At 37.1% G+C, this 13,608-nt stretch overlaps 1 protein-coding gene across 4 annotated transcripts in view; it reads left to right on the forward strand.

The window, feature by feature from the left end:
- Positions 1–13,608, forward strand: part of KAT6B (lysine acetyltransferase 6B) — a 190,539-nt gene that overhangs the window by 118,049 nt on the left and 58,882 nt on the right. For all 4 annotated transcript variants that reach the window (XM_086680042.1, XM_086680041.1, XM_086680043.1 and 1 more), the window contains exon 4: positions 5,133–5,241. In XM_086680042.1, the coding sequence (XP_086536168.1) occupies positions 5,133–5,241 (109 nt within the window). The remainder of the gene's footprint in view (positions 1–5,132; positions 5,242–13,608) is intronic.

Here is a 13,608-nt window from a genome sequence, read left to right on the forward strand (position 1 = left end):
GTCATTGTCAAAGAGGATGTGCACCTGGCTCCAATCTAGCATGAACTTTTATTTTTCTTTACTTACTTAGACTGATGTGATTTACAAACGTGTTGTTTCCTTTAGGGCAGAAACAAAAGTAGCCATAAGCAAATATAAAGCTAAAAATTATCTGAATTAATTAATCCAATTATTTAATTGGAATTAAAGCCTGTTTTCTCAGAAAAGGTTATTTTATTTTGTGGTCAAGGGTGCTGAGGACCCTTTTAAAATATCTTTTTAAGTAAAATAGAATCAATAAAAAAAAATTAGAGCAGAGCTGGGAAGAGCCTTAGATATTATCCATCCATGGAACCATTAAAATATCTGATCTCGAAGGGACCTTTGAAGAGTCCCAGATCTCCAATTTGTGTGAGGTTGCTTTGTCTACTGTGGTACCCTCACTGTCCTGATGGAGCCCATCCAGCCTCTCCATGGTCTTTACCAATTACAGGGGCCATCCCAAAATAATCCATTCCATGAAGACTGTATGATACCACTTGTATGAGGTACCTAGAATAGTCAAACCCATGGAGACAGAAAGTAGAAGGGGGGAAATAGGGAGTTAGAATCTAATGGGGACAGTTTTATTTAGTTTGGGAAGATGAAAAACATCTGGTGATGGGTGTGGTATTGGTTGCATGAATATACTTAATGCCACTGAACAGTATACTTAAAAATGGTTAATGTGCTGGGTCGCCTGGGTGGCTCAGTCGGTTAAGCGGCCAGCTTCAGTTCAGGTCACGATCTCGCCATCCATGGGTTCGAGCCCCGCGTCGGGCTCTGGGCTGACGGCTCAGAGCCTGGAGCCTGCTTCCGATTCTGTGTCTCCCTCTGTCTCTGCCCCTCCCCCGTTCATGCTCTGTCTCTCTCTGTCTCAAAAATAAATAAATGTTAAAAAAAAAAATTTTTTTTTTAAAAATGGTTAATGTGCTAAATTTTGTGTTGTGTATAATTTACCAAAAATTTTAAAAATAAAATAAAGAAAGCAATTAAAAACAATCCATTCGATTTCTGGACATTTCTGTTGGAAAGTTTAACTCCTTCTACCAGAAGCCCTGTTCAAGTTTATATTCCGGAGCCATGGCAAGTTTCCCTGGATGAAGACTTCTACCTTGTCCCTTGCGAGCAATCTGTTCGAGGCTGACTAGCCCCAGTTCCTTCAAAAGGTTATCCTATTTTGTTTTATTTTATAATTTACCTGAATCATTATCAGGATAATCTATTGGTTCTTATTCCATATGTATTGCTCTCTTTTCCTTGCTTGTTCAGTGTGTCTCCCTTTTAATTTATTTGTTGAAGGAAACTGGGTCATTTGTTCTCGAGAGTGTTGGTACTTGCACCAACACTATAATGAGTTGACAGTTCCTCTGTCCTCTATATTGCCTGTGAATCATTAATTGGATTGAGATTCTTTATTTTATAAATGCTTGTCATCCAATTACATAATAATCCATTGTTGATCTTTTTTTAATAGTGGAAGGGGTACTGTTTTAGCCCCTACCCCCATCCCCAGTAATTTGTTTGGAAAATTGTACACATGCAGAAAAATTGAAAGAACAATATGCTGAACACCCATGTACCCTTTACATAGACTCACCAACCTTTATCACCTTTAATACATGTACAAATACACAATTTCCCCCCCTGCATCTTTTGAGCCAAAGTTATCAGGACACTTTACTCCAAAATATTTTAGCACATGATTGCTAAGAATAAGGACATTCTCCCATAGAAACACAATTGTGTTGATGTAGGAAATTTATGTTCTACCTAATTTATATAGTCTATGCTTTATGTATTTCCCATATTATCCAAATAATGTCCTTAATAGCTGTGGGTATTATTATTATTTTTAATCCAGAATCTATACGAGGATCACAAACTGTATTTAGTTTTCAGGCCACCTTAGTCGCCTAAATTGGTTCTGTGCTTTATTGGGTCTTATGTGACATTGACATTTCCCAAAGATTCCAGGCCAGTTGTTTTACAGAATGTCTCTAAATTTGGATTTGCCTGATTGGTTCCTTATGATTAGATTCAGGGTAAATAATTCCAGCAAAAATACTACGTAGGCTGTGCTGAATCCTTTAGTGCAACACTTGGGAGGCACATGATGTCAGTTTGTCATGTACGGTGATAGTGTTGATCACTTGGTTAAGCAGGTATCTCTATTGTAAAGCTACCTTTTTGCTTTGGTGAACACAGAGTTGTGTTTCAATTCCAGTTCCACAGCTGAACTCATGCAATTTTAGAAAAGCTACCTAACTTCTCAGATCCTCAATTGCCTCCCTAAAATGGGTGTTGTATAAATATTTCTGGCAGAATTGTTAAGATAATTAAATGAGATAGTGTATAAAGTGACCTCTAACCTATCAGCTACACCAGGACCTTTGCACGGGAGATGAGGAGGAATTGCTTCCTGAGCAGGTTGCAGGGTCAGAACCTATCCATGGATGTTAATTCTCCAGATTAGTTTGAAATTTTCAGTAATGTTGATAAGAAAATGTGATCAACACATTAGATACCTTTAGGAAATTTCAAAGAAAGTGATTAAGAGTTAGGAGATGTTTGGTTTCATTTTCAGACCTCTTAAATATGATTTGTCTTCAGTGGTCTTATGTAGAATCGAATTGCCATTTATTCAGACCTCTTTCTGACTGCAATCCATTTTAATCTATTACCAGGGATTATTTTTTGAAACAGTTTATATGAAGTCTGATTGAGAATAGTGAATCATAATAATTTTGTGACCCATTTACATGCATTACTGTAAAAGTTTCATTTCTTACAAGTGACAATTTTTTAAAGTTAATTAGACTCGGCTACACTGAGGTTAGCAAAAAGTGCTTTGAATTATCAATAATTCAGCAAGGCAGACATTTCTGTATAATGCAGTGGTTTTATAGAGTATTGTGAGATAGTTATCCCTAAAATAAATGGTTGTGAGCATACATCAGCGTGGTGGGGTTCACTTGAATGTAGCATGAAGTGATAGCATCTATGCTTTCTATTATTGGGCAGAGTGTGGGACATCAGTCTTTCTGGCCATGAACTACTAGCAACCTTTGTCCTTTGTGTTACCTTTAGTTAAAAACGAAAAATGAGCACGAGTGCTGGCTGATGGCCATGTCTTTCTCACAGCTAAAAATTCATCAGGGAAAGAAAAATGGGATTGCAGATTTGGATTTGTTTCACTGCATGAATGATATGTGACATTTTGTAAATTATTTATCACCGCAAGGATGGCAGCAATGGCTTGAGCATTGTTATATCAAATGAAAGCAGTAATCCCATTAGTACAAGGACTGGGTTTTAGCTAGAATCTATCAGGGGAATGTTGTCACTTTAAAACCAGATTGTTCTTTTAATTGCTATTTAAAGGAACAAAAGTGTTCCCAAGGTACTACAGTTGAGCAGTTGCAAGTAATAACTATGGATCCATAATTATGCAGTGCTGATTATCTGGCGTTTAAAAAATTGTGGCTGGAGTCAGTGACCAATTTGTTGTTGCTTGTCTTTTGGTTTTTCTGGTACAAAGTGTTTTATACTCTGCTTTTTAAATGTGGCTACAAAAATACATTTGCATAGCTACTTCAGAAATTAAAGCCTGTGCATATTAAGAGAACAAATTAAACTGAAAATAAGGGCAAGATAATGAATACTCACATTGTATGATGAAATTAATAATCATATTGAACAATTTTGCACATCCTCAGTCATAAGATGAATTGTGTTTTTTGGTGACATGTTTTCACAGTGAACCAAGACATTTGTTGGAATCATTATAACCATTTGAAATCGTATCTTAGAGATGAGGGTTTCTTCTTTTAACTAGCATATGTTCCTTCCGTTTATTCAGCTAACATATATTTTGAGTGCCTACTATGTATCAGGCAATGTATTAATTAGGCATTTGGGATAGAGTAGCTGAACAAATAAGGGTTTATTTTGTGCTGATACATATTTAAAAAGTTAGACCTTGCAAAATCTTATTCTTAATTTACATTAAAAAGATTTATGATTATGCTAACTTTTCTTGCCCTGAATTTTTGATTCTTGAGATTCAAATATAAATACATATAGCTACATTCAGATGGCTAGAGACAACATGTGTGAAGCCTTGGAATATGCAATAAAATTTTAATTTTCATACAGTTTTGGCTGTTCAAAATAAATGTGACCAGATCTATAGACACAGTCAACTTATTCATATGAATGGGAATATTAGCATCACTGGTAGTCATAAATAACAATGCAGACACTGAGATGTATATGCAGACTTATACATTGTTAAAAGCAGTTTCCTCAGAGGCAAGGGGTACTAGGGGATTAGACAAATGTTTTGTTTTTTATTTTATTAATGTGGGGATGTCAGAGATTGAGACTTTATCTCCTTTGTGTGGCATGGTGTGGTTTACTTTGGAAGACCTTGGTGCCAGAAAGACCTTGTTAGTGATCCTTTGAGCTTCCCAAGTGATCTGACAGCATTTTAAAGTTCTTGTTTATTATGTCACCTAACAACATGCCAATATTGTATATCAAAAATTTAAGAGATGAATAATAGTGGCCTGCACTAGAACATTTGACAAAGTTTAGTTAAACAATCTGAACTAATTAGATGGTATTCATAAATTATAATGCTGAATAGATGAATCAATTTATTATAGGCGTATGGATTATGGGAACAATTGATATTTCAAGTGAATCTGTTTGTTTAAAGTAATCTATGTACCCAATGTGGGACTTGAACTCATGACCCCAAAATCAAGAGTCACATCCTCTACCGACTGAGCCAGCCAGGCACCCCTGAAAAGAGTCTTTAATAATATTCATTTCAGGAAGGTTATATAATATATAAAGGTCTTAGATTTCATTGGCTTACTATAAATTACTTCTGAATCTTACTATTATACTTCAATGCATTATTCAGCTAATACTTTAGCATCAAATGACTGAAGAGATTTTTTTTTTAATTAGAAAATGTTGTTTTGTATCCCTTACTCAGCAGTTTCTCTTTGTTAAGGAAATACATAAGAAGCTTTGAGTTTAATATTTTGTCGTTAATTTTGAAATGGAAAACTGAGTATTTTTTCATTTGAATTTTGTCACAGCCCCGTGCCGATCCCATTCCGATATGTAGCTTCTGTTTGGGGACTAAAGAATCAAATCGTGAAAAGAAACCAGAAGAACTCCTCTCTTGTGCAGATTGTGGCAGTAGTGGTAAGTTGGTATTTTTTTGTATAGTTGCTCCTCTATAACTTGTATGCTATTTATATCTCTATCAAAACTGCATTTGTTTTTTAAAGCAATTATTTGGTAATAGCATAGGTTTTAAATTTAATAAGTAAGTGCAACTAGAGAGGAAAAATGTGTGTTTATATTAGCACTGACATAAAGGTACCATGTATGTTTATATAGTAGTAGTGGTATTAATACTTATAATTAAGCTTTGATTTCATACCAGCATTGGTAACTCAATGTGGAGTATTTTGCAGGAAAATTCAGTGTAGAGAATTCTATGTTTTCAGGCTGAATACAACTAGAATCGCTTGTTTTATATAATCTGCAGTCTCAATTTAAGAGATCCTGGAGTTGGAATATATAGTGTTTCAGGTCATGACACCTACTGGTGAAATATAATATTACAACCCAGCTCTGTGTGACTCTGAATGAAAGGGACAGTGTTCTGGAAACTGCAGGACAGAGTCAAGAAATCATCAGGCATGAAAAAATTCAGATCGCCTAGAATAAGATAGGAAAAGAGTGGTCTATAAAGAAGGTGATGTTGAAATCAAGGAATTGCTGGGTAAGGACACTGGACCAATCGTTGGCAAATTGTAGTATTCAGGATGCTGTCAAGTAGCTGTCACCTGTGCTTTTTTCCTCAATCTGAGTTTTTAAGACCACATCTCCAGTTCTAAAATGGAAAATAAAAGTCAAATTGTGCTTACCAAGCTGGTCTTCCTTCTTGCTAATTAGATGATAGTTGCCTACATTCTCTCTTTCTGTCTCTCTCTCTCTCTCTCTCTCTCTCTCTCTAGTTGTATGTATGCATATACACACACAGACCCTCCAGCCAACTGAGTGGCAGTTAATTGGATTAAAAAAATAATCTCTTTGTTAATCTTTAAGTTTCCTTCTCTCTGTTCTTCTCTCTTCTATCACTTTTCCCCCACAGTGTTATTTTAACATTCATAAGCAAGTATTTCTGTAGTTATAATTATCTTTAAGAACAACAGCAAGCCTGCAAAAAGCCACAGAATACCGTCATTTAGGAAATCAGTATAGTATAGTGGTTAAGAACAAACTCAAGAGCCAGCCTTGCCCCAGTTCCTGTACCTTGAGTTAGTTACTTAACTATTTTGTGCCTTGATTTCATCACTAGAAAATTAGATAATGGTAGCACCTACCTCTTGGATTTTGTGGGAGTTCAATGAAAGAACACAGGTAAATAGGCTAGCACAGGGTCTACATTAACTATGGTAAGGGTGCTGTAAATGTCAGCCATTGTCATTATTTGCCATGTTTGCTATTGTCCTTGATTGCTCCAAGTAATTTCAAATCTTATCACCATTTTTGACAGCTGTTTGATGGTTGAATAGAGGAAATGTTTCATGCTGAGGAATGACAGTGTTGTGTAATGATTCTCCCTCCTCCTATAAAGGTTTAACTTGGTAGGCTGTATGTGGTTCTGCAGTTTTCAGGACCCTTCTAGGAAGGGAGAGCCTTGGAAATAAGACATTTCAAACTCTGCCTGAGAAATGCATTCTGACAGTCTTTTTGATGGGCTTTACAGATTCATTAAAATTCTTTACCTGCCCATGGTATCATGGATAGTGACAAAAGGGCATGGAAACATTATCTGTATGTTCAGTTTAATAAATTTCAACCCTACAATCTCCCTGTTTTATCCTGGTAAAGTAGTCCCTCACTCATCACTTCTGACTCTGGAGTTATCTTTTGGGTTTTCTCACGAGGCTCATTCTGAATGAATTATTCTTTTGTTTAACTGCCTGATCAGTTTAGTGGTGTTCACTTGTCTAGGGTTTACCCTTTGTTTATTTTTAAGGTGGTACTTTAAAAACTACCTTCACTGGTTTTTTTTTTTTTTTTTTTTTTTTTAGTGTATCTATTTGTCTGGATGCCGAGACAGATTAAAAGTGCACTTAAATGTGGGAAGAAAAGTTCCCTTCATATATTTCCTTACCTCTGCTGATACACTTACTTGAGTTGATAAGGAATTTGAGATCATTATCTACCAGATCATAACTTCAAGGCCTCCTTCACAAGGTATAAAGGTGTAATTCTAAACAGGTAGATCTTAGATTTTCTGATGTAATCAATCCCCTTCGTCTTTCCCAGATTGAAGACCTGCCAAAGGAGAGGTTTGATCTCCTTTATACTTTGAGGTCACCGAAATTTTTTCCCCCTAAAGTTTCTTATTTTACCAGGGTATGTAGGTGTAATGTTAGGTTTTCTCTTCAAAAACACTTTTGTTTTCTCTTTTAACAAATGGAGAATGGACTAAGGATACTGTCTGGAAGGCTTATATAACTAGGGTCATTTTGTGAGCCGGCCTTTCCTCCTCCTTTCAAGTAGAAAAAGCCAGAGGCTTTGGAGTCAAGGTATGGGTCATGGCAGAAATTCAAGCTCTTGGGGGCATCGTGTCCCTTTGTTTAGGATAGAGGATCTCCAAGAGCTGCTCTGGACTCCACCATGGGGACTGGCTCAGTGTTGAGGTTCACCTAATATTCCCTTCAATGTGCTTTGCCAGTCTGGATTTAGCTCCTTTAGTCAAAACAACAACAACAACAACAACAACAACAACAACTCTGTTCCTACCTCAGGGCGATGCATTGTAGACATTTACTTCATCTGGTACATCAGAGGAGTAGACTTTGTTATTTGCTACTCTTTAAATAGAAGAATCAAAATAAAATATGGGTCATCTTTGGAGAGCTTGGGGGGATTCTTGTAGTTATAATGTTCTGTTGTGACACTTGATAATTATAGAGGAAAAAACGATAACATAGGCTGGCATGGCTCAACAGTACCCTCTAATAATGGTAGAAACCCCATTGTCACAGTCCAGTCCAGTTTCTCCAATGGGAATTACAGAGAGGTTGGTACCCCTAGTTGGCCTTATGGAAATGGCCACTATCTCACACTCAGAAGAGTCCACTGGTTCTAGGATTGAATTGAAACTGTTTGTAATGATCAAAGGACTCCCTAATGTAAAATGTTCATGTGAAAAAAATACCCAAAGCAGTATAAAACCAGAAAAAGGAAATATAGATGGCAGCCTATAAGGAGGATCATTCTTAAATGTGTTTCCCATATGTGCCTTTTGGTTTGTAGTTGCCTCTGTCTGAAGTACCATTTGTATGATGTCACACTTAAGCTCTGCTTAGATTTCATAGATGAGAGTAATAAATGTTTCCTTCTCCTTACATCATAAAGTAAGCCAATTAGAAATGTCTCTATTTTTAAAGTGGCTTAGTGCTGCAAATGGGCAGTACTTTATTTAACTATGTTTTTCCTGCTGAAAGTTCCTTTGAGAAAATAATTCAGGTTTACAGACAGTAAAAATAAGAGGTGAGGTGCCGAGTGCACGGAGCCCCAAATGTGGTTTTCCAGTTTTCTGCTTGCTGGCTGTGTAAGTGCAGTTTTCATATCTGTAAAATGTGGAGGGTGATGTCTGCAACCCTGCACCCATAGCGCTGTTGTGAGCATCCAGTGAGATAATGATATGAAGATTATCGGTAACTATAAAACATTACACAAGCATGAAGGATTATTCTAACCACTAATACGAATGAGGGAATCATCAGATAGTCTTCAGGTCTTTGGAAATGTTGGGACTAGGAAGTGATTTTACTTGACTTTCATGGATCAGCCTACTTTGAAATTAACACTGTTATATTCTCTTTGCCTCATTAAGACCAAATTATCTTTAATTAGCTTCACATAAGTATTAGATATTATACCAAATGAAATTTTGTGTCTGCTGCTCAGATTGCTGGGTGGTTAAATCTTACTTACAGATGAGTTGTGTGCATGTGTGTTTTCAAATTAGCAAATCTAAGATAAGTGTACAGTTCCAAATTACAGCTTTATTCTAAGTGGAAGCTCATGGAAACTGGAGACAGAGGCCGCTGTGATGCAGCTGGGAAGGCAAGAACCACACCTTTGTACAGTAAAGGGAGCACAAGCTGTGGCATCAGATGTCATTCTGCCCTCAGACCTGAAGTCTCTGCTGGGTTTCTTTAATTGTGTGTTAACCCTGAACAAAACTTGCCTGCCTTCTTCTCCCAGACTGAACTGGTAGGTGCAGTATGCAGATAAGTAGGTATATAAAGAAAGATCACTCGTTTCTTTGGGTCACTGTGAGAAAATTCCCAGGGATTGGTTGGTTAGTTATCCAGTTTCACACCAAGTCGATCCTGATTGAATGATTAGGTCGGGAAGGAGACCCTTGACTACAGAGAAACCTAAAGATGGACTCCAAAGAGGAATACATAGATTGGAGGAGGAAGGACTGATGAACCCCACCTTCTCCAAGCCCGCAGCTGGATTGATTATCCAAGTGCAGAAACTTTGCTCATGGCCTTTTATTTCACTGAAATTGTGCTTGTTAGGATTAACAGTGACTTCCATGTAGCAAAATCTGAAGGTCACGTTTCAATCTATATCAGATTCTAGTGCACATCTCTCAGTTCACACCAGGTAGTCCTCAGCCCCGTGTGGCCTGTTGAGAATCTTTTTCCTTAAGTGTTCTTTTCTTTTGGCTTCTGTGATCTCACATTCTCTGTGTTTTCTGTCACCACTTCCTTGTATATATTTTTTGTTAGCTTCTTTGTCTCTATCCATCCCCTAAATGTTTCTTCAGGCTTCTGACCTTAGCCCTGTGCTTCTTTGCTTCATAGCTTCAGATACTTAGATATAAATGCCTTCAGAATTTCTCCACTTGGATGCCCTGTAGGCTTTGCAGAGTTAACTATCCCAAACAGGCTATCAACCTTGCAGTGCCCCTGCCACCCCAAAACAGTAAACACTACGATAACAACAGAAATCTCAGCAAACTGACTTCTTTCTTCTCCTCAGGGATTTCCCATTTCAGCGAATGGCTATTCAGTCAGTTCCACAAGCCATCCTGTGTTCTATTCTCACACCAAGGAATCGCTGAAAATACATGGATTCTGTGTCCTAATCTATATTACACATCCTCAGTAAATCCACACACTCCCACCAAACCCGCTCAGATCTGCTATTATAATAACCTAAATATAATCTTGACTCTCTTTCCCCTCCTCATCTATTTTCCATGCTGCAAGGCTAAGTGAAAGTTTTAAACTTTAAATCTATTCACAGATTTAGTGGCTACCAATTACCCTTAGGAAAAATCCAAATTCTTTAATATAGTCCCCAAATCCTCTTCAGATTGGGCTCCTGTTCGACCTATTTTGCATCACTACCCCCACCCCGTATATTGTGCACACTAGTTCTGTTGAACCTTTCTTTTGTGAGTGTGCCGTGTTCCCCTGTCCCTCAGCACATTCTAGCTTCTCCCACCTTGCCCCTCAACTGGTCCCATCTAATCCCATTCATCCTATGGGTCTCTTCTGTAGGAAGGTGTTCTTCTAACCTGCTAGATTCACCCATATCTCTGAGCTGCCCATTGTTACATATTAGTTCTAATTCTTATTTAATGTGTCTCTTTCCTGCTAGACTATGCCTGTCTTGTCCTTACCCTGTCTCAGATGGACAGATGGTTGATCAGATAGCCAGTCCGAGGGTCCCAGTGTCAGAGTGTTTATTAGTTTTCCATTGGTGCTGTAACAAATTACCACAAAGTTGTTGACGGAATTCATTTCCTTGGGTTTGTTTCTAGGACCAAGACCCCCATTTTCTTTGTCTTCCTTCCTTTCTTTCTTTCTTTAAAAAATTTTTTTAATGTTTATTTATTTTTGAGAGAAAGAGACAGAGTGTGAGGGGGAGAGGGACAGAGAAAGAGGAAGACACACAATTAGAAGCAGGCTCCAGGCTCTGAGCTGTCAGCACAGAGCCCGATGCGGGGCTCAAACCCCTGAACCGTGAGATCATGACCTGAAGCTGAAGTCGGATGCTCAACCAACTGAGCCACCCAGGCGCCCCGTCTGTCTGTCTGTTCTTCCTTCCTTCCTTCCTTCCTTCCTTCCTTCCTTCCTTCCTTCCTTCCTTCCTTTCTCTCCCTCCCTCCCTCTCTTTTCTTTTCTTTCCCTTTCTTTCTTTCTTTCAACAAATACTTATCTATATGTGTGTATATGTGTGTGTGTGCATATATATAATATATTATTTTAATTCCAGTTTAGTTAATGTACAGTGTTATATTAGTTTCAGGTGTACAATATAGTGATTCAACAACTTTAAATATTACTCAGTGCTCTATCAAGGTAAGTGTACTCTTAATCCCCTTCACCCATCCCCCCACTCACCTCCCTTCTGATAACCTTCTGTTTGTTCTCTAGATAGTTAAGAGTCTGATTCTTGGTTTGTTTTTTCCCCCTTTGTTTTGTTTCTTAAATTCCACATATGAATGAAATCATATAGTATTTGTCTTTCTCCAACTGACTTATTTCACTTAACATTATAATCTCTAGATTCATTCATGTCATTGCAAATGCCAAGATTTAATTCTTTTTTATGGCTAAATAATATTCTCTCATACACACACACACACACACACACACACACACACACACCACATCTTTATCCATTCATCTATCAATGGTCGCTTGGGCTGCCTCCATAATTTGGCTATTGTAAATAATGCTGCTATAAACATTGGGGTGCATATATTCTTTCAAATTAGTGTTTTTGATTCTTTGGGTAAATACCCAGTATTGCGATGACTGGATCATATGATAATTCTATTTTTAACTTTTTTGGGAACCTCCATAATGTTTTCCACAGTGGCTGCACCAGTTTGCATTCCCACCAACAGTGCACAAGAATTCCTTTTTGTCCACATCTTTGCCAACACTTGTTGTTTCTTGTGTTTTTCATTTTAGCCATTCTGACAGGTGTGAAGTGATAACTCATCATAGTTTAGATTTGCATTTCTCTGATAAGTGATGATGAGCATTTTTTCATGTGTCTGCTGACCATCTCTATGTCTTCTTTAGAGAATTGTCTATCGGTGTCTTCTGCCCATTTTTTATTGGATTATCTGCTGAGTGTTCAGTGGTATCAGCTCTTTATATATTTTGGACACTAACCCTTAATCGGTTATGTCATTTGCAAATATCTTTTTCCATTCAGTAAGTTGCCTTTTAGTTTTATTGATTATTTCCTTCACTATGCAGAATCTTTTTATTTTGATGTAGTTCCACTAGTTTAATTTTGCAATTATTTTCCTTGCCTCAGGACACATATCTAGAAAAATATTGCTACAGACAGTGTCAGAGAAAGTACTGTCTGTGCTTTATTCTAGGATTTTTATGATTTCAGGTCTCACATTTAGGTCCTTAGTCCATTTTGAGTTTATTTTTGTCAATGATGTAATAGAAAGTGGTTCAGCTACGTTCTTTTGCCTGTAGCTGTCTAGTTTTCCCAGCACCATTTGTTGAAGAGACTATCTTTTTTCCTATTGCATGTTCTTGCCTTCTTTGTCAAAGATTAATTGACCATATAATCATGAGTTTGTTTCAGGCTTTTTATTCTGTTCCATTGATCTATGTCCATTTTTGTGCCAGTACCATATTGTTTTGATTACTACAGCTTTGTAGTATAATGTGAAATCTGAAATTTTCATACCTCCTGCTTTGTTTTTCTTTTTCAAGATTGCTTTCACTATTCAGAGTCTTTTTTGTTTCCATACAAATTTTAGGGTTGTTTATTCTAGTTCTGTGAAAAATACTACTGGTATTTTGTTAGGGATTAGGATTAGGTTAAATCTGTAGATTACTTTGGGGAGTATGGACATTTTAACAATATTTGTTCATTCAACTTGTGGGCATGAACGTCTTTCCACTTCTCTGCATCATCTTAAATTTCTTTCATCAGTGTTTTATAGTTTACAGTGTAAAGTCTTTCACTTTTCTTGGTTAAGTTTATTCCTAGGTATTTTATTATTTTTGATGCAATTGTAAATGAGATTGTTTTCTCAGTTTCTCTTTATTCTGCTTCATTATTAGTGGATAGAAATGCAGCAGATTTCGGGGGCACCTGGGTGGCTCAGTTGGTGAAATGTTCGACTCTTGATTTCCGTTCAGGTCATGATCTCATGGTTTGTGGGCTCAAGCCCCACATCTGTCTCTGCACTGACCGTGTGGAGCCAGCTTGGGATTCTCTCTGTCTGTCTGTCTGTCTCTCTCAAAATAAGTAAATAAACATTAACAAAAAAAGAAATGCAACGGATTTCTGTACACTGATTTTGTATCCTTCGACCTTACTGAATTCATTTATCAGGACTAGTTGTTTTTTCATAGAATCTTTTGAGGCTTCTATATATAGTACCATGTCATCTACAAATAGTGAAAGTTTTACTGTTTCCTTACCAATTTGGATGCCTTTTATTCCTTTTTCTTATCTGATTGCTATGGCTAG

This window comes from Puma concolor, chromosome D2, assembly GCF_028749965.1.
Source record: "Puma concolor isolate L17-30 chromosome D2, mPumCon1.1.hap2, whole genome shotgun sequence".
Classification (NCBI taxonomy): Eukaryota; Metazoa; Chordata; class Mammalia; order Carnivora; family Felidae; genus Puma; species Puma concolor.